We start from the raw sequence: 25,753 nt of genomic DNA on the forward strand, positions 1-25,753 counted from the left end.
TTAAATAATAACAACTTATTCTGAAATTATTTGATGTCTCCATATAAATCGGAGACCAGTTTTCCTTTCCCTTGTAGTTTTAAATTAAGAGAATTTAAATAACTAGAAATGTCTGTAAGAATTGTAAAACAAACAGCCACTCCATATTTGATAGTTGTTTTATTGTTTCTCTTTTTCTGTTATAAAAATATCAATTTCTTGTCGAAAGTTAAAGAAACAATAACACTTTGCCACTACTAAGTCATCTCACTGCACTATGTAAAATTGATGAACAACGCAGTTAATTCCAATCTGAGGTTTAGCTCTGATATATATCATTTTCTTGGGTATTCTACCCATAAGCCAAATGTTTTTACCAATCGTATTTTTTGTGCCGTCAATTGTGACTTCTGTCAGGTTTTTAATATTTGATCCTAACTTTTCAATAGATTGGCAAAAATTTTCAAAAAAGATTTTCACCTGTAGTTGCATATTCTATAGATCAGCTAAATCCATGCATATTCTATAGATCAGCTAAATCCATGCATATTCTATAGATCAGCTAAATCCATGCATATTCTATAGATCAGCTAAATCTTCAACTGGTACAAAATTATCATTAATTCCACGTATGTGGAGTTGACCTGTGTCATATACATCAGTACTGACATCAGTCAATACATCAGCAATGTCCAAAACTTGCATCCTTAGTCCCCACTCAAAGCCATGGTGGAATACCCTCCTGACCAAGGCCTTTAGGGAAAAACAGGCAGCCCATGCCTCTTACAAGAAGTCGCCTTCACAAGAGTCATACGCCAAATTTTCCAAAGCAAGGATGGATTTCCAGAAGAGCAAACAATTTTCTATTGACAATTTCATGAACGGCCGGCTATTCAGGGGAAAACGTGTGTGGTCCACTAGTCACACTTGCACCCCTCTATCTTTAGATGTCCAGGAATGGTGTGAGCATGTGCTGTGTTTTAAGCGAGATCACCGTATGTCCGAAGCCATATCCTTGGAACGAAGTGTTTAACGTTTCTTCACCTTCTAGTAATACAGAAATTTCCGAAGAACAACTAATAAAAATAATAAATTCACTACCTGACGAGTTCACCATAGGAATTGACGCAATACCTCTTTTTAATCTAAAAATTGCTTCTTATTTCATCAGCAAAGAGCTCACTCAACTCTAAACAAAGTACTCAAATTTGCACAGGTGCCTTCAAGCTGGTTATCATACAGAGTCGTGGCAGTTCCCAAAAAGCCTCGTGTGAAAAGACCGGCTGACTTCAGGCCAATATCGATTGCCTCTCCCTTCCTGAAATGCCTCAAGAAGTACATCTATAATGGTGTAGCACTCGCAATCTTTGCGCATAGGCCAGAACATACCCATTATGCCATGCCTAATAGATCTACTGTAACCTGCCTACAGTCATTATCACAGAAAATACTTCACGCCTGGAATGACAACGAAGATCTTCACACCATTTTTCTGGACATGAAATCTGCTTTCAACTCAGTCCAAATAACATCCCTTCTTGCCTTACTTGAGAGATTCTATGGGATATCCAGAAATATGCTCAAGATCCTCAAAATAATTTGCTATCTAGGAGAATGCTTCCTTCAAAGGCGATGGCATTACAGTCACTAATAGCGTCGAAGTAGGGATCCCACAAGGTGGTTCTCTCTCAGCCTTGTTATTTGCAGCAATATTCGTTCCACTAATGGATCAAATTCCAGCTTTCCTATCGTGTGCTGATGATATTGTTTGCTACTTGCCATGCAAACGTCATGTTGGTGATTCACAAGAAAGACAAATCTGTAAACAGCTACCTAAATACATTCTGTAAGTATGCTAAATATTTTGGCCTGTCAGTCAATCCAGAGAAGTCAAACTATCTCATCTTTACGCCAAGTCGGATGACTTCTACTGATACTGCATCTTCTCTACTTCCGGAATTGGCAGGAAATGTTCTGACTCCCACAGACAGTGTCAAATTCCTTGATGCCAACCTCACATAAAAAACAAATCCAAGCTCAGTACTCCAAAGCCCTGAGAGCGTTCTGGGGAACGAAAATTGATCTGTGCAAAATGCACAATAAGCAAATAATCAAGAAATACCTTGCAACTTACTTCTGTAGTGTACTCTCCTATACTGTGGAAGTTTGGTCGGCACCACCACCCACCAGCCTCAAGAAATTATGGGGCCTCAAATTCTGGGTGCTGAAGTGGGCCAACTTGTGGTCACACCAGATCTACACAACATCTAAATCTACTGTCTGCTGCAACCTGCAATATACACCCATAGTCCACAGAGCCCATGTGCTACAAATAAAGTCATTCCTTCATCTGTGCTCAGCTAAGCAGGATCACATCAACATCTGGAACACAGTTGGTTGGTGTTTGCCAGGCAGACATCTCCGTAGTACCCCCTCCTTGTGCTCAAGGCTCCAGCGGTTACAGAATTTCAAGAGACACTTCCAAATGTGACTCTGGATACTCTCAACTCGCTCAACATCGACCTGTGGACTATAGACAAGGCATATCGCGATGGCATCTTGTCCTATCTTGCTGTTTGTGAAGGACATTTATGTAAGTGCGGATCTTAGTTAGCCGATGTCATTTCGTGTTCTGCTCAACTTGTAGTCCTTTTTCGCTGTAATTACTACTTAATTTTTACATTTTGATTATCATCTTTGCTTTGATCTATTAATTATTATTTAGTTATTATTTTTTTTATAAAACAAAATCACTTGTATAAACAACAAATTGTAAGATTCCTCTGGCTTTCTGTGTAAGGAATCACTATTGTATAAAATTTATGTTAATAAAGAATCTTATTATTATTATTATTATTATTGTTACTGTCATCCAGTGCCATACTAAAATATTTCATTTGTTTTATGTTTTCCAAAAGTTCTTCAAACAAATTCTTGCCAATATCTTCTACTCGAGACAAACTAATGTCTTGTATTGTTGTTCATTTCCCGGGAAAATTTTCTTCCACAACATTTAACAAATTCACCATTACTGAACAGTTTACTTTCAATGGTGATCAAATGTACAGCTTGATAACTTTATATTGTATATTGTAAGATTTATGCTTGGAATCATAGTGTCGCTTTACATTTTATTCTTTAAAAAATGACACATTATCTTTGCACACCAAACATACTGCTTTCTCATCATGCTCAATGAAGAAATAGTCTTCAGTCCATCTTTTTTTAAAAACGTGACACTCCAATTGACTTTCCTATTTAGGAACATTTTTAAAGATGATTTTTTAATTCAATACAAATCAATAACAGTTCAATACAATAAACAAATCATATCAAAATAGTAGAATTTCACAATATAAAAAGATTGATAAGTACATAACTGTATTTAGTGTATATACGACTGCACTGGACTACATGTACACATTTGATACAGTTGAGCACAATGTTTGTATGCCTGTACACGCAGTGGTGCGACTCTCTAAAATGGTGTTTTACTTCACTTTCTGTGCAGGCCATATAAAAATTATTCACAGGCCATATCCGTGCTGTAGGTTGGACACCACTTGTCTAGTCTAATAAAGGAGGTAGTGTTCTGATATATTTTTTTCAAAATCATAATGTATGGGATGTCTATCCTTGTCATTTCATAATCCAGAAATGCGTGAAATCCATAATCTCATTGTGAATACCACTTTCAAAGTATGAGCAAATGAAGTTCTTAACCTGACTCTAAGTAAACATGGTATAATAGCCATGGTAGATTTACTTCTCTGTTTTATAGTCCAGGTATAAAAAAAAGATGCAGAGTTTTATGAAAAGCATTGATCCCTCAATTTTTTTTGGCTACCATGATGGAGTTGCTTTATGCTGCACTGCTATATGTTAGCAACTTAGATGGTGATCCTTGCTCAACGACCATGAAAATAAATTAGTCTGTAAGGGTGCATTAGTTTAATTGAGAGGGATGATTTGGGAGCATGTACTGTACTGTAAGTCGACTTACTTATGACATCAAGTGATGAGCTACAAATCTTGATCAGTTGAATCTGTAATGCAATTTTCAATATTTGATTATCAATCTGCTATGTTAATCATAAGTCTGTTGATTTCTTCTTCAATTCGACTTCCATTTTTCCAATATTGGTTTTCAGTACTAATTACATGTTTGCAACATTTCTTCCATCGGGAGTATACTGTTCAAAAAAAATTTTGGCCAGTTTAATGCCGTCCAGATTGAAAGAACTGTTATTTTTGGCAGCTTGCTGTTTAATTTCTCCCCATACAAGTTTGATAGAACTTAAATTGGCATGATAGGGAGGAAGTTGAAATACGATATGACCATGCATTTTAAAAATGTCATTGACTTTTGTATTTGGGTTGTATTGAGAAGCTTTAACTAATCAGAGCAGCTCAGGTTTCCTTAAATTATTGTTGAACGCTATAGCATTTTCCAGTAGCCAGTGCCATATATCTAATTTTAAAATAGCTGAATTTGGTTTTTTATTATATTGTGCAGGATGGTAACAGGCATTGTCCATTACTATAACACAGTTGGGGGAGGGTAAATTTGGTAGTAGTTTATTTTTGATCCCTTTGCTGAAGTTTTAAAAGTTCGTATCATCATAACTCCTGCTATGATTTAAAAATTAGTAAGGCATCATTCACAAAGCCTTTATATCCACCAGCATGAATAATAAGCAATTGTGAGCCTTCCTGATTGCTATAAGCATACCATTTTCACATTTCTGATTGCTAACAATTTTCTGCTGTGTGCAGGGAATGCAAGTATGCAAGTATGAAAACATACTTGCAGGGAATGCAAGTATGTTTACATTTTGAAGATGTATTATTTGTTTTCCATCAAATCTAGCATTTCTTATTGCTCATTAGTATTATATGCTGCAAGGATGCTATTTCCAATTTCCTAATTAATGTATTCCTTCTAGACTGGCTTTTTTTTACACTTATAACCTTCTCTTTAATTGTTTTTTGAAGAAGTTCTTTGCTGCAGCCTAAATTTGCCCTCATTTACTATAGGCTAAAGTTTATTTAAAGAAACAGTAATGTAGCAGTAATAGTAGTGGAATGTGATGCAAGAAAGCAAGTGTATGAGCTTATAAATTTACAAAACAATTACCTCTAAATGTTTTTCCAGTTCCTCCTTAAATTTATTTAACCTATCAACTTCAACAATGATAAATGAAAGTTTGTTCCAGCAATTAACCACCCGCTGGCTAAAGGCAAATTTCTGCACATCTATTCTACATCTTGAACAATTCAACTTTACCAGCCAGTATTCAAATAAACAAATTCCAATCCTGCAACTAAAACACTTTATTTACAATAAAATAAAATAAAATATGAGCATATAAAATAAAATGAAATTAAATGAAATAAAATAAAATATATATTAGTCTAAAACTGATGTGATTTAATTTACAATAAAATATAAAAAATATAAAATATATAAAATATGATGATAAAAGCGATTAAAAAACAGTTAATAAAATATAATACCGTAACAACAGTTGTTACGGTATTATATTTTATTAACTGTTTTTTAATCGCTTTTATCATCATATTTTATATATTTTATATTTTTTATATTTTATTGTAAATTAAATCACATCAGTTTTAGACTAATATATATTTTATTTTATTTCATTTAATTTCATTTTATATGCTCATATTTTATTTTATTTTATTGTAAATAAAGTGTTTTAGTTGCAGGATTGGAATTGGTTTACTTGAATACCAGCTGGTGTAAAGTTTAATTGTTCAATATGAATTGTCCCAGCCTTGTAGGCCTATTTAGAGATATTCTACATCTGTCTTTCTTCAATTTGAATTTATACCCCCTTAGGTTCTTAATCTGAACAAGTGGAAGAATCCCATCAGAATTCAGCATGCTCAACCCATTCAAGACATTATACACCTCAGTCAGATCACTTCGCAGGTACCTAGTCTCCAGCCGCTGCAATTTGCAGAACTTAAGCCTCTCTTGGTAAGAGGATCCCTTCATTCCCTCACCAATCTTGTTGCCCTTCTCTGTACATGCTCTCAAGCAAATCGGCATCCTTCCTAAAATGAGGCCTCCAAACCTGTACGCAGTACTCAAGGCGTGCGCTAACCATTGCCGTAATGTTTTTATGTACATAAAAACGAATAGTGGATTAGTATATGAATGGTGGATTTTGAGACAAATAGTGCATTTTGTAAAATAGTCTATTTCTATTCGATTAATGCGATTATTCATTTTTACCAGTCATCATCAGCCATTTTCAATCCACTGCAGGATGAAGGCCTCTCCAGCAACTTCCAGTTCCTTCTGTTTTGTGCAATGGCCATCCATTTTCTACCCACAAACTCATGAATTTCATCTGTTCATCTCCGTTGTTGTCTTCCAGGTTTTCTCTTTGCTCCTCTTGGGTACCATTCTGTTATTTTCTTAGTTCATCTGTCATCATGTCTTCGAGCTACGTGTCCTGCCCCATTTTAGTTCTTTAGTTTTGATAAGAATGTCCTTTACTTGAGTTTGCTGCCTAATCCATGTGTTTCTCTTCTTATCTAACAGTCTGATTCCCAATATAATTCATTCCATTCTTCGCTGTGTAGTTCTCAGCTTCTCTTCCATTCTTTTGGTGAGTGCCCAAGTTTCACTTCCATAAGTCATGGTGGGGAGTATACATTGGTTCATTATTTTACGTTTCAGACAAATTGGGATATTGCTCCTCAGTATGTGACTATATTTCCTGAATGCTATCCATCCAAAATTTATTCTTCTCTTGACTTCCATCCATATATCATTATTACAGCTAATGACTTTTCCCAGATAAGTATATGACTCCACCTTTTCAATTACTGCTCCTTCAATCATTATATCCCTTTCTGTGGCATACTTGTTCATCATTACTTTTGTTTTAGCCATATTCATCTTTAGTCTAAAATCCTTACTAACTCTGCATAACTGATTAAGGTTTTCCTCCAATTCTTTGAGATCGTGGCTTATGACCAGAATGTCATCTACAAATCGTAAATGGTTTAGGTACTCTCCATTCACATTGACTCCTTTCTATGACCAGTCTAATTTTCTAAAAGCTTCCTCAAGGGCAGCAGTAAACAACTTCGGAGATATTGTGTCTCCTTATTGAACTCCTTTCTCAATTTTAAATTTATTACTGTCTTTGTCTAGTCTAATAAAGGAGGTAGCATTCTCGTATATTTTCTTAAAAATCATAATATGGAGTATCTATGCCTTGTCTTTCCAGTGCCCGAAACATTGCCTTATGCTGTATGGAGTCAAATGCCTTTTCATAATCCACGAATGCCAGGCATAATGGTGTTTTATATTCATTTGCTTTCTCCATTAGCTGTGACATTACGTGAAGGTGATCCATAGTTAAGAATCCTGTCCTAAAGCATCTTGCTCTTTCGGTTGATTCTCATCAAGTATTCTTTCTAATCTGTTAGTAATGACCATTGTGAACAACTTTTAGATGTGGGATAACAAGCTAATTGGTCTATAATTTCCAATTTCTGATTTATCTTTTCTTATGCAGCAAAACTATGATTGCATTATTCCACTCCTTAGGCATCACACCTTTTCTAATGCATTTTGTGAAGAGTCTTGCCAGTTTTTGTCATGTCTCTTCCTCCCAATTTTAACAACTCTACAGTAACTTCATCTTCCTCTGGAGCTTTCTGATTCTTCATTTTCTTCAACGCATGTTCTACCTCATCAGGAAGGACATCAGGTATGCTGTATGTGTTACTAATTTGCAATCCATCTTCCCCACTGCTGACATCATTCCCTCGCTCCTTGTATAATTCTCTATAGTAGTCTTCTGCTATTTGAATTATGCCTTCTCTGCTGTTTATAAGTACACTATTGCTATTCTTCAGTTTCAGTATCATTTGTCTTTCTGTATCACTCATGACTGCTGATTTAAATCCTTTGTTTTCCCTTAATGCTTGTTCTACTTTTCTTGTGTTAAATTTTCTTGTTCTCTCTGAATTTCTTTCTAATGGCTTTGCGTAACTCAGTATACTAAATTTTCTCCCTGTCAGTGTTTTTCTTGCTCTTCATTTGTTGTCTTAGGTTCATCACGACAAGTGTTTTTTGACTGATGATTTTTTTTTTTTTTTTTGTCTTTGGATTTCTTTTTACCTATAGGTTTCTTGGGCTTTTATCACTTTCAGAAAGTTTTAATATTCCTCATTGATATCTTGGTCCTGAACAGTCTGCAGAAGCTCAAATTTGTTCTTAAATACATCCAGTACATACTGCTTTTTCTCCTCTTCTGTTATCTCAAAGACCTGTATTATTTACTCGAGTCAGTTTTTTCCTTTCTTTTCTTACATCTATATCAAGTGTGCATCTTACCAATCTGTGATCACTTCCAACATTTACCTTGTTCAGGACCGTAACATCATTCATGATATATCTTCTGTTAGTGAGGATGAAGTTGATTTCATTAGTTGTTAATCCATTTGTGCTCTTCCATGTCCACTTTCTGTTCACCCTTTTCTTGAAAAAAGTGTTCATTACTGACATTCCTCTAGATTCTGCAAATTCCACAAGTCTTTCATTTCTTTCACCAATTCCAAAATTTCCTATAGGTCTCCTTTCTGCACTGTTTTGTCTCTTTCCAACCTTAGCATTGAAGTCCCCCATAATGATAATGTAGTGGGTTTTCTGCTCATCTAGAAGACTCAATTTCGGTGTACATTTCTTCAACCTCTTCATCATCATGGCTCGATGTTGGTGCATAAATCATTATAACCTTTAGCTTATACCTCTTAGAAATCCTGAATAGTAGTCTCGACACTCTTGGTGATGTACTTTTGAATTCCAAAATGTTTTTTTTTTTTTATATCTTTATGGACCAGAAAGCCAACTCCACCTTCACTCCGTTCACTGTTTCCATTGGTGTACAGCAGATTTTCACTTGATAAACTTATGTGATTCATTTCTTCTTCTTGTTTCAGCCAAATCGATGATATTCCAATTTACACTTTCTAATTCCTTTTCCAGCTCTAGTATCCTGTCTTCACTGATGAGCGATATTGCGTTATAACAGACCAAGTTCAGTTTCCGTGCATGGCAGCCTGATCATACCCAGAGATTCTTAGCACCCTTTGCTTCCACTCTGATCCTCTTACTGCTGTAAGAGGGGGAGTGAAAGCCACTGGGGACTGAGGGCCATTTGTTTCGTTGTGCTTTCATGTGCTGGAGGGTTTGGTCTTTTCCTCTTCACGCTGACCAGCCATCTTGAAGAGAACCACTCTACACACTTGTTGCCACCTAAGTGACGTAACGGGGCTTACCATCAAGAAAGTGTGCACGAGTGGATTTTAGGGAGGCAGGCCAACCGGACTTCTTCTAAATCTTCTGAAATAGAAAGATATTGGATCCATCAGTGCTTTAGACTGAGTGTCTGATAACACACAGAATGCCTGTTCCCCTCTAAGCCCCTTTTTTTTTTTTTTTTTTTTTTTTTTTTACCAGTAAGAATGGAAAACCTTTATTTTCCTTCAACATTCCATAGCTTGCTTACCTTCTTTTAGCATATTTTTAACTGTGGTTTACAAACTCCTGTTGCTTCACTTATAGCTTTTGGCACAAGCACATTACAAATATTCCTTCCTCTGCATCTAAAAGAACTTTATTTTCTCTTTTGCTCTCAGCGTTACTTTTCTTCCAAGTAGCTGTTCTTCTCTGTACAAATCGCAAATCTGCCCTACCATGGAATATTGTTCTCACATCTGGGGCGGTGCCCCCAAAACCTTTCTCAGGCTTCTAGATTCCATTCAGAAGAGGGCAATTAGGTTAATTAATGACTCATCTCTGACTGAGATGAGTCAATCTCTCCACTCTGTCTCAGACATTCTGTTTTCTGCTACATGCCTTTTCTACAGATACTTCGATGGGCACTGTTCTTCTGAATTGGCTTCTATAATTCCCGTTCTCTTTCAAAACAGTCCGAACGCGTGCCACCACCAGCCAACATCCATTTACTGCCCAACTTCAAACTCACAGAACCAACTTTTCATCTTCCTTGTTTATTCATTCAACTGCCGTTTTTCTGGAACAACCTTCCTTCATATGTATTTCCTGAAAATTACAGTCTACAGAAATTCGTCTAGTGTCAACAAATATCTTCTTTCATCTTCCTAACCTCCAACCCATGCACAGTACTATAGGTTCTAATACCTCTTGTGTTTGGGTTTTTCATAAAAAAAAAATGTACTCAGCAATATTGTATACAATTTCCCAAGCCTGACCTCTTATCCGTTTTCCCTTACTAAATTTTGGCATTTTCGAAGTTTCAGTTTAAATTTTAAATGAATATTTCCAGGAAGGTGGCTAATTATACCTGATATAACTGACTTAGCACCCCTAAAATTGGGTAATGAACAAGATGTGTGCAATCGATTTTGCACAAGTTGCTGTTTAAGTTGCTGGACCCTAATAAGTAACACTTCCCTAAGAAAGAGAAGTATAATGTTACTGTCAGTAACGTTCTCAGACAGATGTTTTGGTACCTCATTGGTGGAAGGTTAGGTATCTCAAGTACAGTATTTAACAACTGTCACTGGCTTTTTAGATGTACATAAGGGAACTCTGTTTTGCTATTTTGAGAGCTCAGTGTTGTTTTATAAGATTTTGCTTTTTTTTATACATGGGTTTTAAAACAGGGTTATAAATTCCACCCACCATGACTATCAGTGTGAATGTATACACATCAAATAAGGATGTGTGTTGTGTTGTGTTAAAAATACCAAATCCTCTTTAATTTTTTAACATTTTCAGGTATGTTTATACAATACCTGAAAAAAATATATATACCTAATCCATCTTTTAAGACAGATGGGTACATATCACCATAATATGGGGATACATACCCATCTACTTTAAAAGATGGATCTAAATGATGAAGATCATGAGAAACATGAAAATGCTTAATAAAAAAAAAACTGGTACAACCATAATTTAAATTATTATGGTTTCAGTAGATAAGAGCATTTCCCAAACTTCTTTAGTTTACTGAAAATGGTGTCCTCAAAAAAAAAAAAAAAGATAGTTGTTCTCTGAATTGCAAATAAGTTGAAGTTTGGGAAGCTAGAAAAGAAACTTGCTAATTTTAATCTTAAATTTCTGCAGGTTGCAGTTTTTTTTATAAATACATGATGGGAAAGCTGTTACAGAGAATGTTAGAAGAAATGAATGAGGAATATGGGTATGAATTTGAAAGATGAATGAGAAATAGGAATGTGAACATATTGCCCATGTGAATATGAGGAATATGTTCTTTGCATTTGTTTTCGAACTGTTGGTTGCTGACAGGTTGCTGCATAGTAATCAAACTAGTTTAGAGAAACTTGGTGGGATTGGAGATGACAGTTTGGAAAACAGTACCGAATATCTGTTTGATGGGGGGAATGTTGAGTGGTCACTCATTAACCTTGATTGTTCTCTTGTGAACAGGTTGACTATCTTTAGAGATGTTTTTGGGATATCTCCTGAAATGTGGAAGTAACATTCATGTTAAAAAAAGGTTTTGAATTGGCAAAAGGTTAATAAATTCTCAAAGGAAGCCAAAGCCAGAATTGACATCAACCACTGCATCACAAAGTAATCTGTAAGAAAAATAAAGATGACCATAATGAAAGTGAACTAAAGAAATTTGCTCAAATATCTTCTCTACTAGTGTTATGAACCATAATAATTTTCCATACAGGTGGCATACTACCTGCATGGAAAATCCTGGTAGCACATTCATCAGTAAGCATGTCAAGCAGATTTTGGAAATTTGTGGAAAAGAAGCAAACAGCCAGTGGCATATACCTCTGCCCCTAGGCACTTTCTCCATGTAACATGAATCAACTTACCAAGAGCAGGTCTTATCCACACATTCCTTTAGTTGTGTTAGTTATAGTAATATTAAATTGCATATTAACGGGGATGCAGAATATTTTCTCCAGTATAAACTTTGCTTACCCATTATTCATTCCCTGTATTTCTGCTCTTTAAAATTTCTTTCTTTTAATAGTTGAGTTTCTTTTATTTATTATAATAGTTGGTTACATTATTCATGAAATGAATAAATAATAAAACTGGATAAATAAATAAACTAATATTATAAGTCAATTGGTGCTGTGGCATAATTTAGAAATCTAGGCTGAAAGGCATATTCTTAGAGATTACAGTTAAGGCTGTCATCTTCTTATTATTAATTTAGTTTAATAATAGACATTGGTTTTGAGGGAGCAGGTAAAGCAACAAAGAAAAATTGCGTACCAGGAACAGTATATTGAATGGTGAGGGTAAAGAATGAAATGTGGGAGGGGGGCGAATTGAAAATCCCCACAGCAGCCATTGCAATTCGACAGCCATCTGATGTATCATAAACAGTACAAACATTAGTGAAACAAACAATGCAGAATGGCAAAAAAAAAAAAAAAAAACAGAGAGAGAAGAAAATAAGATTTTGAATCAGTTCCAAAGGTTCCCCACCACTGTTAATCAGATACTTATAAGACAAGAGTTAAAAGCCCATTAGGCAGAAAGCATCCTGGCTGCCATTTGCCAGTAGGATCACTAGAAGCACCGAGAATAGTCTGGAATAAAACTGAACAAATCTCTGGCAAATGCTCAACGTCTGATAATGGATTGCAAAGGGTAGACTTAATTTTCATACAACTCAACAGATATCACAGTCAAACTTTCACAGTTACAGAAAGCCTTAGTGAAAACAAGACAGAGTGCAGTAGGCTTTGATGGAATTCATGAGAAATGATAAAGCAACTTGATGACAATTCCTTACATATTATTTTGCTTCTGTATAACAAAATCTACATTGCAGGTACCTATTCTAATGGTTGGAAAAACAATCATACTAGCTAGGGTTGTATTATTAGAAAATTGACCGATTACTGATTAGTCAGCTTCTGTTAATCGACCATTTAGTCATTACAGTGCTTTCCCAACTTAATAGCCAGCAGCCCACTGAAAAAGTTGCCTATTGCTTAGTTACAGTACAGTACATACAGTCATTGTGGTCATAAGCCACGATTCCAAAGAATTAGAGGAAAATCTTAATCAGTTATGCACAGTTAGTAAGAATTTGGACTAAAGATGAATATGGCTAAAACAAAAGTAATGATGAATAAGTATGCCACAGAAAGGGATATAATGATTGAAGGAGCAGTAATTGAAAAGGTGGAGTCATATACTTATCTGGAACAAGTTATTAGCTGTAATAATGATAAATGGCTGGAAGTGAAGAGAAGATTAAATTTTGGATGGATAGCATTCAGGAAATATAGTCACATACTGAAGAGCAATATCCCAGTTTGTCTGAAACATAAAATAATGAACCAATGTATACTCCCCACCATGACTTATGGAAGTGAAACTTGGGCACTCACAAAAAGAATGGAAGAGAAGCTGAAAACTACACAGAGAAGAATGGAACGAATTATATTGGAAATAAGACTTAGATAAGAAGAGAAACATGTGGATTAGGCAGCAAACTCAAGTAAAGGACATTCTTATCAAAACTAAAGAACTAAAATGGTCTTGGGCAGGAAAAATAGCTCGAAGACATGATGACAGATGGACTAAGAAAATAACAGAATGGTACCCAAGAGGAGCCAGAAGAAAACCTGGAAGACAAAGGCAGAGATGGATAGATGAAATTCATGAGTTTTTGGGTAGTAAATGGATGGCCAGTGCTGAAAACAGAAGGAACCAGAAAGTTGCTGGAGAGGCCTTCATCCTCCAGTGGATTGAAAATGGCTGATGATGATGACATATAGTCAAATATCAACTAATTAATACTGATATAAGGAATATTAGTGATTCATGTCTAGGGATGTTTAATTACAGAATTAGTTATATATCTGTAACTAGTTCTTTTAGACCACCTTCCTGCCGCACTAATACATTTGTATCTCAGAAGCACTTCCCCTGATACACGCAGACAGTTAAATACCAGTCACATGACTCCTGCTTCAATTGTCTGACCATCTCACTTGAACCCATTAAGAAGAATTACACCTCGTGGATGAAAAAAAGTTTTTCTGCTTAAGTCTTTCTACGTTGCTGCTATTCTCGACTTTTTGGAAACTGCTTTTAAGTTTTGGAAACCATTTTTAATGGTTTTATAGGTAAATTGAAGTGATATTTTGTTATTTGCAGTATTAATGATGGTGTTAGAATAAATTTGATGGTTATTTTTGTCAGACTTGTGATGCTAAAGTAAAGGATTACTGAAACAACATAATAAAGATAATAAAAATGAATGCAACAGTGCTTTTTCCAAAAAAAAAAGAAGAAAAATCATTTTTATTAATACAGGTCATTTTTAATAATCGGAAAAGAAAGCAAGATTATTTATATATATATATACATATCATAACATCATTAAGTAATACATATCATAACATCATTTAAGTGATTGATATACATATCAATCACTGAAAGCTGTGATGTTATAATATGTTACGTTTAAGCACCAATCAGTACATCTAATCCTCTTATTATTTCCGTTAAATTTTATTAAGATTTAAGTAATTGTTAAGGTGACCATTATGGAACCAGTTATGGAAATATTAAGATAAATCCAAAAGGACAAAACTATTTGCATATGTAATTTATCTGATACCTCCATATCAAGGGGTGGTAAAACAGCCAAAATGTTTTTGACCACAAATATGATGAATCATCTTAGAAAGTTCCATCCAGAAGAAATATCAAAAGAAACTGAAGCTGCGAACATTTAGGAAGTAGCAGCACTATTGAACCTTTTGCTAAAGTGCAAACTACTATAGAAGCAGTATTAACAAAGAAGAAGCTTTGGGATATGAATGACCACAAGGCCAAAGAGATCCATTATTTAATTTGAGAAATGATAGCTGTTGACCTTCAATCATATCCTGTAACATCTGACATTGAATTTGAAAGGCTATTAAAAAAATTTGCCCAAATTGCAGTATTTTTGGTAGAAAATATTTCACTGATAAAATCATTCCAGATATATTTCAGAAGGTGAAAACAAAACTTCGAACGTTCCTTGATAAAGCTACCAACATTTCTTTAACCACTGATATTTGGACAGCTACTACAAATAATTCTCCATTTCTGAGTATTACGCAGAATACTCAGAAATGGAGTTTTAACAACACTGGGCTGGCCTAAGAATTCTTCCTTTTTCAGACTCTTATATAGAGATACAGATCAGTGAAGAGTTGAGCAATGTACTAAAAGAATATAAGCTCTCAAAAAGCTTTCTCTCAGCCTTCCTCATGCTGCAAGATTCTGGAGCAAATATGGTAGCTGGTGTCACTGATAGTGGTTTACATTAATATTATTAATGTAAATTTTATTAATAAAATTTATAAACTGTATTAATTAATAGAAAATAAAAAATCATCTTTCTTGCATATGTTACAACTTTCAATAAATGACTCCATATTTGCCCAGCAGGCTGTAAGGACTGTTGTTACTGAAGTATATTTCAATAGGAATATTGTAATATAGATCAGTCATTCTGCTTCAGCAGTTAACAAATTAATGGAAATACAGGAGCAGCTAAGTTTAAAGAAGCATAAATTAATTCAAGATGTATTCACTCTTTGGAATTCAGTGTATTACATGCTGGAAAGAAACACGGAACAGCAAAAAGCTCTTGTAACATATGCTGTTGATAACAATATTCCAACGTTAAGTTCATACCAGTGGGGTCTTGTAGAAAAAATTTTCCATCTCCTAGGTCCATTTGAAGAAATCACTAATGAAGCTAGTAAAAGAGAATCTACCAGTTCAGTGATAATCCCTACAATTTTGACTTTATTTTTGTCCAAAAAAAATTAAGACCTGGAATTCTTACTGCAATTGAGGAGCTAAAAATCAATTTTGAAAAGATTTTCTGCTTATATGAAAAATAAATCTGAAGATCAAGATACCCCCGATTTTACTATGACTTTTTCATTTTGTTTTATGAATTAGCTTCTGCTAAGGCAGATAGTGTTTAAAATGAAGGAACAGGAGAAATGTCACCCAGAGTAAGTTCAAATGAACAAACCTCAAAAAATAAAAATAAAAAATAGAACAAGTATTATTTCAGTGTTGCCCTCAAGAATTGAATCAGTATTTAAATTTGCCATTACTGCCTAGAAATGATAGCCCATTTCTATGGTGGAAAAACATGAGACAAACTACCTCTTCTGGGTAAATTAGCTTTGAAATATTTAAGGTCACCACCTTTACCATTTAAGGTAAAGCAAAAGAATATTTAGTACTGGTGGTAATTTGTAAGAACCTGCAAGAAATAGGCTATGTCCTGAAAATGGGGACTCTGGTGGTTTTGCATTACAATTTAAGAGTATTTAATTTTGATTACTCTTTGTAAAATTACTTTTAATTTGCTTTTTTCCTTTATGCTTTGTTAAAAAGGTGATAAATTTGATTAAAATACCTGTTAAGTTGCATTAATTTTTTATTGTATTCTCGGTTTTCATAAAAATAAATTGGCTATAACAATAGCCAAACTCAGAAAATGTTTACTTAATCCATTTCAGTATATCAAAGCTATCTAATGAATCTCTTGTCAGTGATTAACTGGCTTAAGTTTAGCAGGAAATGGCTGATTAATAAAACCGATTACCAATTATGTACCAGTTAATCGGTGCATCCTTGATACTAGCCTTTCTGAAATCTGGGAATGATTGCACAAACCCAAATCACTTTCGCCCTTCCTTGTTGCCTTGAAAAAATTTTCCTCAGTGCTTGTCAGTATGGTTTTTGAAAAAATAGATCTAACTTTGGATCTCATTACAAAGGCAGAAACAAATATACACAGTGCCTTTCTTTTAAATTAGCACCTTGGCATTATATGTCTCAATGTTGAGAAGGCTTTTGATACAAACTAGACTAGAGATATATACATATATAATGTCCTGAGTGACATTTCTGTAAATGGTCTTGCATTCCTAGTGTAATTCATCTGCAACGTCTTGAGAAAAAAACTTTCCAGGTCTGATATAATCGTATTCTGTGTTGAAAGTGTGTTCAAGGCAAAGGAGTTCCCAACATTCAGTCCTTAGTGCAACTCTGTTTGCAATCAGAATTAACCTCATTGCACAACATTCCTGAAACTGTTGAGATGTTTATATATGGATGGCATTTCATGTCACTCTCACAATGTGCGTGTAGTAGAGAGAGACAATTGAGTTGCTATTAATAAAACTGAGACATGGACCATCTATAATGGGTATTAGATCTTCTTATCCAAATGAAATTAGCATTAGCATGGTGATAAGATGCAAGAAAACAAGCTTAGCATCAGGCAAAAAAAAAAAAAAATCCCTTCCCATTTCACCCATCCATCTATTCCAAATGCTTTTATAGTTCTGCCTTGAATTTATCTACGTTGTTGACCTCCACTATGACAGATGGAAGTAAAATATTAGTCAAATGTTTTGATTATAAGTTGATCTGTACAGTCAGTCCTCGTATAACACTACACGAATTCGATCATACACGATTTATAACACAAACCGAATTCGCTTGTGTACGATTCGCCTTTGTGTTTACGAGAAATGGTGGCGCCTCCGTAGCCAGGTGGGCAGGAGCAGCAGTGCATAGCACACGCTTCTTGATTAGACCGGGGTTCGAGCCTGTCACCACCAAATACGGAGGATGCGGAAAGGTCAGGGAATGACCACCGCATATCCCCGGAGCAATATGGCCTTAGTTGCTAATGCTCCTAAAAACCAAAACAACAACAAGAAATGGTAGTCAAACGCAGAATCACCCCAATGGATTATAATTTTATATCAGTGAAGGGGAAACACATTTCACCATAATAACATAAAAACCAACACAATTCCAGCTATCGGTATAATCGCAAATGCAATTAGATCGAGTTTACTACCAGTTTATAACAGATTCCCCTAGCAGAAACACAACTGGAAATTGTTTTTATTGTTTTATGGTAGTAACCCCTAGAAATGTGCTTTAGTAAAATGTGAGGTGTTAATAGTGTATCTCTGCCTTTATAGTGTTATTTATTCAGTTGCTACAGGCACACAGCTTTGTTTATGTGGATCAAGCGTGCCTCCTCGTTTTGTAATTGTGCTTTATTCCCTAAAAATTAGTAAAATACTTAAAAGGTGTGAAAAGGAAGCATCCTGGTGAAGACACTACAGATTCAGAGAGAAAAAGAAAAGCAATATCGATAAACAGAGGCAGAATGGGTCAACAATTCTTACCCTGGAAAATTTATAGTGGCCTCATACTATGGTTTATGGCCAAAATTACACCGGCCTTCGGCCCACCTTTGTTTCCCCGGTAAGGCTTATGGCAAGTCCGCCTCTGTCGATAGAGAAAAAATATGAAATTGTGAAACACTTTGAGCGAAATGAAAGACCATGTGATATTGCACGTGCTACAGACCTAAATGAGGCAACGCCAAGAATTAGAAAAAATGCAGAGAAAATAAAAACAACTTTCATAGCAGGAACGATTCAAAGTGTAATTAAAATCCATTAGATCAAGACACAAAGAATTGGAAGAGGTGGAACGGCTATCATCTGTTTGGATAGAAAACCATATAAAAAAACAAGTTTGCTTACAATAGAAGCAAAAGCATTAGCAATATTTTATTACGTAATAGTCATAATAAAATACGTATTTTATTACGATTATTTATTGTGTTTGGTAATGTTTTGGTTACAAATGTGTGTGTTCAATCTTGGGTGGTCGGCACCTAACCCTATTTTTCCATAGGGCCTGTTGTTTATATTGCACGATTTTGCATTGCAGGAGGGTTTCTAGGAACAAAACTATCGTGCTATACGAGGACTGTCTGTACTGTAAAAGTCTTCCTGTAATAATTCAAAAACATGTTTCTTTAGTTGTATATTATTCTGGTGGATTTACTAATGTACAGTTTCCTTCTGTCCTCATTATCCAGAAGTTTGAATAATCTAGACTATATATATATTCAAAGAATATATATATATATATATATATATATATATATATATATAACCATTGAATAATGCTAGATATAATTTTTCTTCTTGGTGAAAAATTTAATTAAATTATTCCTGAATTAATATTTTTCAGAAAGTCTTGGATTCACCATACTGCAGGAAAATCTATCTGACATCTATTGATGCAGATTTTAATTGTGATACATTTATGCCTAGTATTAATGAAAAGAAATTTAGGCTCACCAAGTAAGTCAGCAGAATTTTGTTGATATTTAGCAAAACTTTTTGTTTAGAATTTTTTTTGTTTAAAATGTATAGTGTATGTTAAGCTATCTGGAATCAGTGGGGATTTGTGGGGGTTCAGTTGCATGAGTATCTCTTATTGGAGATACTCATACAATATTACATTACACATATAAATGCAGGAATGTGAAGTTACCTCTCCAGTTTTGCCAGTGTATGCTATACTTCTTTATTTCCTTTCATTTAATGTAAAATAATACAACTCTTCTCATTGTGCATTTATATTATGAATTGCTAAAAGGTCAAGATTATACTCATTTATAAGTACATTGTGATTTTTGCCTTTTTCTGTATTCTTCAATTATCTAGTTTTCGTTTTAAAGTTAACACAGCACATATATTTTCACCAGCTTTCTTGTCTTTTCTTCAGATGTTATAACAAATGGAGGTATTTCAAGTCTGATGTCCCTGTTTGGCAATGATGCAATGGTGGACACAGTGGTTATTCAGGGTATGTTACCTGAAGAGGACCTAGATAAACTTAATAGATATGCTGAAAAATGAAAATTAAGGTTTAACTGTGATAAATGCAGGTATTGCATTTGGAGTACCAAACTTAAAGTAGTGGAGTATGGGGAAAGGGGGAAAAACAATCACTAAGGGTACTTGCAAAGTCTGACATGAATAGTTGTAATATATATAGGTATAGTACAACTACAGTAGACTCTCGATTAACCAGCCCCTATGGGACCAGAATGCAGGCGGGATAAATGAATGGTCAGTTAATCTGAAAACACGTGCAAAATACCAGGTTGTTAGCATTAGCATTAGTTGAGGCATATGATGCAAGAAAGCAAGCTTCTATAGCATCAGCCAAAGGAAAAAAAAAAAAACACCTTCCCATTTCACCCAACCATTTTTTCCATATGTTGTCTAGTTTCTGCCTTGAATTTATTTAAGCTATCAACTTCCACAATGACAGATGGAAGTCTGTTCCAGCAATCAATACCTGTTGGCTAAAGGCAAACTTCTGCACATCTGTTCTACAACTGTCTTTCCTCAGTTTCAATCTATTCCCCCTCAGGGTCTTAATCTGAGCAAGCAGAAGTATCCCATCAGCATTCAGCCTGCTTTGTTCTTCTCACCAATCTTGTTGCCCTTCTCTATCCTCATTCTAGCAACTCTACATCCTTCCTAAAATGAGGCCTCCAGACCTGTATACAGTACTCAAAGTGTGGCATGACCATTGCCTTATACAAAGGGATAATCACCTCCTTGTCTCTAGCAAACCTATATATCATTGACAAAACTCCATGACCTGCTCTGGCAGCCCATCTGCACTGTTCAGAGAACTTCATATCTGACTGCACAATTACCCCCAGGTCTTTCTCATTCTCTACCTCCCTGAGTGTAGTACCGCACAGTTGGTATGTTTCTCTTGAGTTACTGCTACCCATATACAGTACTTTGCATTTGTCAGCATTAAACTTTAGTTGCCACTTCTCAGCCCATCTGCCTAACTTTTCTAGATCCTGTTGCAGTAGCATACTGTCATTAACAACCCTGCCAACCTATGTATCATCTGCAAACTTGGACATTAAGCCTGATATACTTAATATAAATTAAATAAAAAAATATATACTGTATACATATGTTGTTTATAAATGTTTATTAAACATTTACTTAGATAAAAAATCGATAATCTTCGTTTATCTTTTTGATTTAAATTCGTTTATGAAGCAAAATCACTCCACTTTTTCATAAGAATTGTATCAATAGTAGAAGAATTATCTTGCTGTTCAATACATCTTATTGCAACTTCAAATGCTTTCTTTCCTTCCAAATTACTTATTCTTTTGTTGTTTTTATCTCCGCTCATAGCTTCTGAGTTCTCTGTTGCTTCATCTTCCGGAATTTCTCCTTGGCTAACTGCTTCAAAAATTTCTTCATCTGTTAACATTTCATTCTCTAGAATGTTATCACCTACAAGTCACTTATCGATGTCTCTTCTTCCAGGTCTTTGAACTCTGATAATTGTTTCAAATTGTTAAGCAGAGTGATGTTGTTGTGGTCTGTCAGATCCTCAGTGCACTGCTCTTTGTCCAGATTGCTGTTTGCGGTTAATTTTTCAACATCCAGGCCATAGTTTTCTCTGACCTCACAAACATTGATGACAGCATTTCCTCAAAAGCGGATGCTAACGTGTAAATCACATCCTTGATGTTAATTTTCTTAAGGGCCTCAGTGAGTTCAGTGTTGCTCTTTGTTGTTCTTGCATGAACCATATCCATAATGCTTTGTCAATGACTTAATTTTTTGGCTTCTTCATAGTGCACCTGTCTGAGAGCACCTTTTCTGATTCTATTTGCGTACCGGAGTCTTGAAGGGATTTCCGGTTTCTCCACAATCATTCAGTGTACATTTTCCGACACCCAATTCATTACATATCCGTTGTCAACACATTCCAATGCTTTTAGTTTTGTTTCAATAGTTAACACTTGTTCGAGCCTATCATTTCAAGTTAACATAATTTAAAAAAACAAAAATTAAAAACGAAAATATGTACATACAGAGTGACTGCGATCTAAACGGCAGAGATAGCAATGACTAACTGAAGTGAAAAAAGTTATGGGATTGTTGGAGTGTGCTGTATTTGTTCCCAGAATCTTTTAATTTTGTTTTCCTGCTGGGCCCATGACATCGGAAATCTGATTCGCAAAAAGATCTTGAAGAAAATATGGCTGGTTAAAGCGAGACCAGATAAGAGGGAGTCTATTGTATTATGACTACAGCAGGTTATTTATATCAACTGCTGAATAACTGATACACTTTAATGACGATGGCTGGAACTTTATTAAAACTGAAATCAGAAGTGTGACCTCTTGTGGTCACTTTTGATTTAATGTAAACACTATATACAATATTTTTTAACTCTCAAAGAAAAAAATGTGTTAGGTTAATTTTTAAAATGTTATTTTTATCAAGAGAATTCTAAAATATAAATCACTTTTAATTGTTGGGATGAAATTGTATAGTTAATTAGTATTAATATTGGCAACATGATGCTAGAAAGCAAAGCTTATATAGCTTCAGCTAAAAAAAAAAAAAAAAAAAACTTCATTGTCACATAGTTATTTATTTGTTCATGCAGGCAAGATACCAGTATATCGTTGCAGAACCCATTAGGGCTGTTCTAGTACCGTGGTTGCTCTGCTCAGAGAATTTCATGTCAGATTGTGCAAGTAACCTTAGTGCGGTTTTTCCCCCATACCTCATTACTTTAAGTTTGGCACCACAAATGCAATACCCTGCATTTATCACAATTAAACCACAATTTTAATTTTTCAGCATATCTCTTAAGTTTATCAAGGTCTTCTTCGGGTAAAATACCTTGAATCACCACTGCGTCCACCATTGGATCATTGCCAAACAGGGACGTTAGACTTGAAATACCTCCATCAGTGTCATTAATAACTGTTAAAAACAGCGAAGCTACAATACTGATCCTTGTGGAACCCCACTCATTCACAAAGAGCAGTGTCCACTAATTACCACTCTTATTTGTACAGTAGTCTTCCATGTGCAAAGTATCAAAAGTTTCCTGAAATCCAGCTGCTTTGTGACCACATCAATAATATCCAATCAAATTGTTTTTTTTTTTTTTAAACAAGATTTCCCCTTACTTTATCCTGAAAGAGGCCTCTGAGGTTGGGAAAACTCATATCTAGGAAATAAACTCATACACCGACCATTGAACAAAATTTACAGTGACTAAAATTTTTACAAATAGTATAAAAATATAATATAAAACAAATTATTTACAATAAACTAATGACTGTACATTACGGAATACTAAAAACTGTAATAAAAGATCGTTTACAATAAAATAAGCTAAAATATAAAATTAAAAGCGCTAAAAACCTGGAGCTTTCGAGAGCGTCTTCTTCAACAGTAATATAACTTTCTGCAACATCTCCTTAAATAGCAGGTTCACGGTACTTCCACACGTGGTATTTCTCCATGTGGTTCAATCGGCACATGGTCAGAACGATTTTCTTTGCCACGTGCCCGAGACATTTCCGCTTCCGGTTCTGACCATGTGCCGATTGAACCATGTGGAGAAATACCACGTGTGGAAGTACCGTGAACCTGCTATTTAAGGAGATGTTGCAGAAAATTATATTACTGTTGAAGAAGAGAGCTGACACTCTCGAAAGCTCCAGGTTTTTAGTGCTTTTAATTTTATATTTTAGCTTATTTTATTGTAAACGATCTTTTATTACTGTTTTTAGTATTCCGTAATGTACAGTCATTAGTTTATTGAAAATAATTTGTTTTATATTATATTTTTATACTATTTGTAAAAATTTTAGTCACAGTAAATTTTGTTCAATGGTCGGTGTATGAGTTTATTTCCTAGATATTTCCCCTTACTTAACAAAACCATGCTGTAACTGAAGTCTTGTCTAGACGATCGTGCAGTGCTTCTTTATTCAGTGCCTCCATTAATTTCCCAGAACTGAATTTAAACTAAATGTCTGTAATTACTTGTTGCCCTTTGATCCCTCTTTGTGAATTGGGGTCACATTTGCACATCTCCAGTCCATGGGTACCTCCCCTGAGTCCAAGGAAGCTCTCATAATTATGGCTTAGGGTTTAACTCCCTGTTAGAGTTTGATAAACATCTGGCCCTCTCCTCATGTGTTAATATAGATGCAAAATACTCATTTAGTTTGGCAGCTATCTGAGAATGATCAGCTTTTTTTTTTTTTTTTTATGAGAACCCCAAACACGAGAGGTATTATAACCTATAGTACTTAGTACCGTGCTTGGGTTGGAGGTTGAGAAGACGAAAGAAGATATTTGTTGATATTGGACTGGAACTTCTGTAGATTGTAATTTTCAGGAAATACGTATGAAGGAAGGTTGTTCCAGAAAACGGCAGTTGAATGAATAAATGAGGAAGATGAAAAGTTGGTTCTGTGGGTTTGAAGTTGGACAGTAAATGGATGTTGGCTGGTGGCGGCACGTGTTCGGACTGTTTTGAAAGAGAGAGCGGGAATTATAGAAGCCAATTCAGAAGAACAGTGCCCATGGAAGTATCTGTAGAAGAGGCATGCAGCAGAAACAGTGCGTCTATGAGACAGCGAGTGGAGAGACTCTGTTAGAGATGAATCATTAATTAACCTAACTGCCCTCTTCTGAATGGAATCAAGAAGCCTGAGAGAGGTTTTGGGGGCACCACCCCAGATGTGGGAACAATATTCCATGGCAGGGTGGATTTGCGATTTATACAGAGTGAGCAGCTGTTTGGGGGAAAAGTAACGCCGAGAGCGAAAGAGAAAACCAAGTTTTTTAGATGCAGAGGAAGCAATATTTCTAATGTGCTTGTGCCAAGAGAGATTAGAAGTCAGGGTAATCCCCAAAAGAGATATATCATTTTGCCTAGAAATCGGAGTGTCACTAAAGATAAGCATAGGAGCAGAAGAATCCTTTTTGCGAGATATAAGACAAGATTGAGTTTTAGAAGGGTTGAAATCAACTAAGTTGTCTTTGCCCCACTGGAGAATTACCTGAAGATCGGCATTTAAGGAATTAGCAGCAGATTTTCGAGAACTTGAAGCTGATTGAGCTGGACAAGGTTTCTCAAAATGGAAAGTTGAATGCAATGTGCTATCATCGGCAAAACTATGGATAGGATTTCCGGTCAATGGAAGAAGGTCATTGATATACAAGAGGAAAAGGGTGGGGGAAAGAACTGAACCTTGGGGACACCGGCATTAGTGGAGAAGTTAGAAGACAGAGAGCCATCTACCATCACCCTCAGTGAGCGATCAGAGAGAAAACTGGATAACCAATTACTAAAAACAGTTGGCAAACCATAAGATGGAAGCTTGTTTAGAAGACCTTTATGCCAAACACGATCAAAAGCCTTTGAGATGTCAAGAGCAACTACTTGTGTTTCACTGAACCTTTCCATTGAATTAGTCCATAAATGGGTAACATAAGCCAGAATATCACCAGTGGATCAACACTGACGGAATCTGTACTGGCGATCGTTGATCAGATGGAAGGTTTCTAGGTAGTTTAAGAGTTGGCGGTTAATTGATTTCTCCATTACTTTAGAAAGAGTAGAAGTAATTGCAATGGGACGATAATTGGATGGGAGGGATTTGTCACCCTTTTTTGGAACTGGCTGGCTACAGTCAAACCATTTGTCAAACAGTTTGACTGGCTACAGTCAAACCATTGATATCAAGTGGACCAATCTGATTCATCCCCTTCCTTTTATAGTTTATATAAGTAAAGAAATCTTTGCTGATTTTCTTTGCATCCTTTTCCAAAGATTTCTCATTATCTGCCTTCTCTTGCTTAACCTCCTTTGTGACTTGATTACAGACTAGCTTATATCCACCATAGACTTCTGTGTCACCTAATAATTTATATGCATCCCATGCATTTTTCATCTCTGCCACAAGTCTCATTAGTTCATCTGACATCCATTTGGGCCTACACCTAGTACAGTATT

The 25,753-nt window shown here is 35.3% G+C and overlaps 1 protein-coding gene across 1 annotated transcript in view; it reads left to right on the top strand.

The window, feature by feature from the left end:
• The window catches only part of Dhfr (dihydrofolate reductase), a 108,778-nt gene that overhangs the window by 74,290 nt on the left and 8,735 nt on the right, over positions 1 to 25,753 (top strand). The window contains exon 5 of the mRNA XM_090381327.1: positions 19,115 to 19,227. Coding sequence (XP_090237453.1) covers positions 19,115 to 19,227 — 113 coding nt within the window. The remainder of the gene's footprint in view (positions 1 to 19,114; positions 19,228 to 25,753) is intronic.

The sequence above is a fragment of the Mastigoproctus giganteus genome, chromosome 9 (genome assembly GCF_048544385.1).
Source record: "Mastigoproctus giganteus isolate SK-2022 chromosome 9, ASM4854438v1, whole genome shotgun sequence".
In the NCBI taxonomy this organism is placed as follows: domain Eukaryota; kingdom Metazoa; phylum Arthropoda; class Arachnida; order Uropygi; family Thelyphonidae; genus Mastigoproctus; species Mastigoproctus giganteus.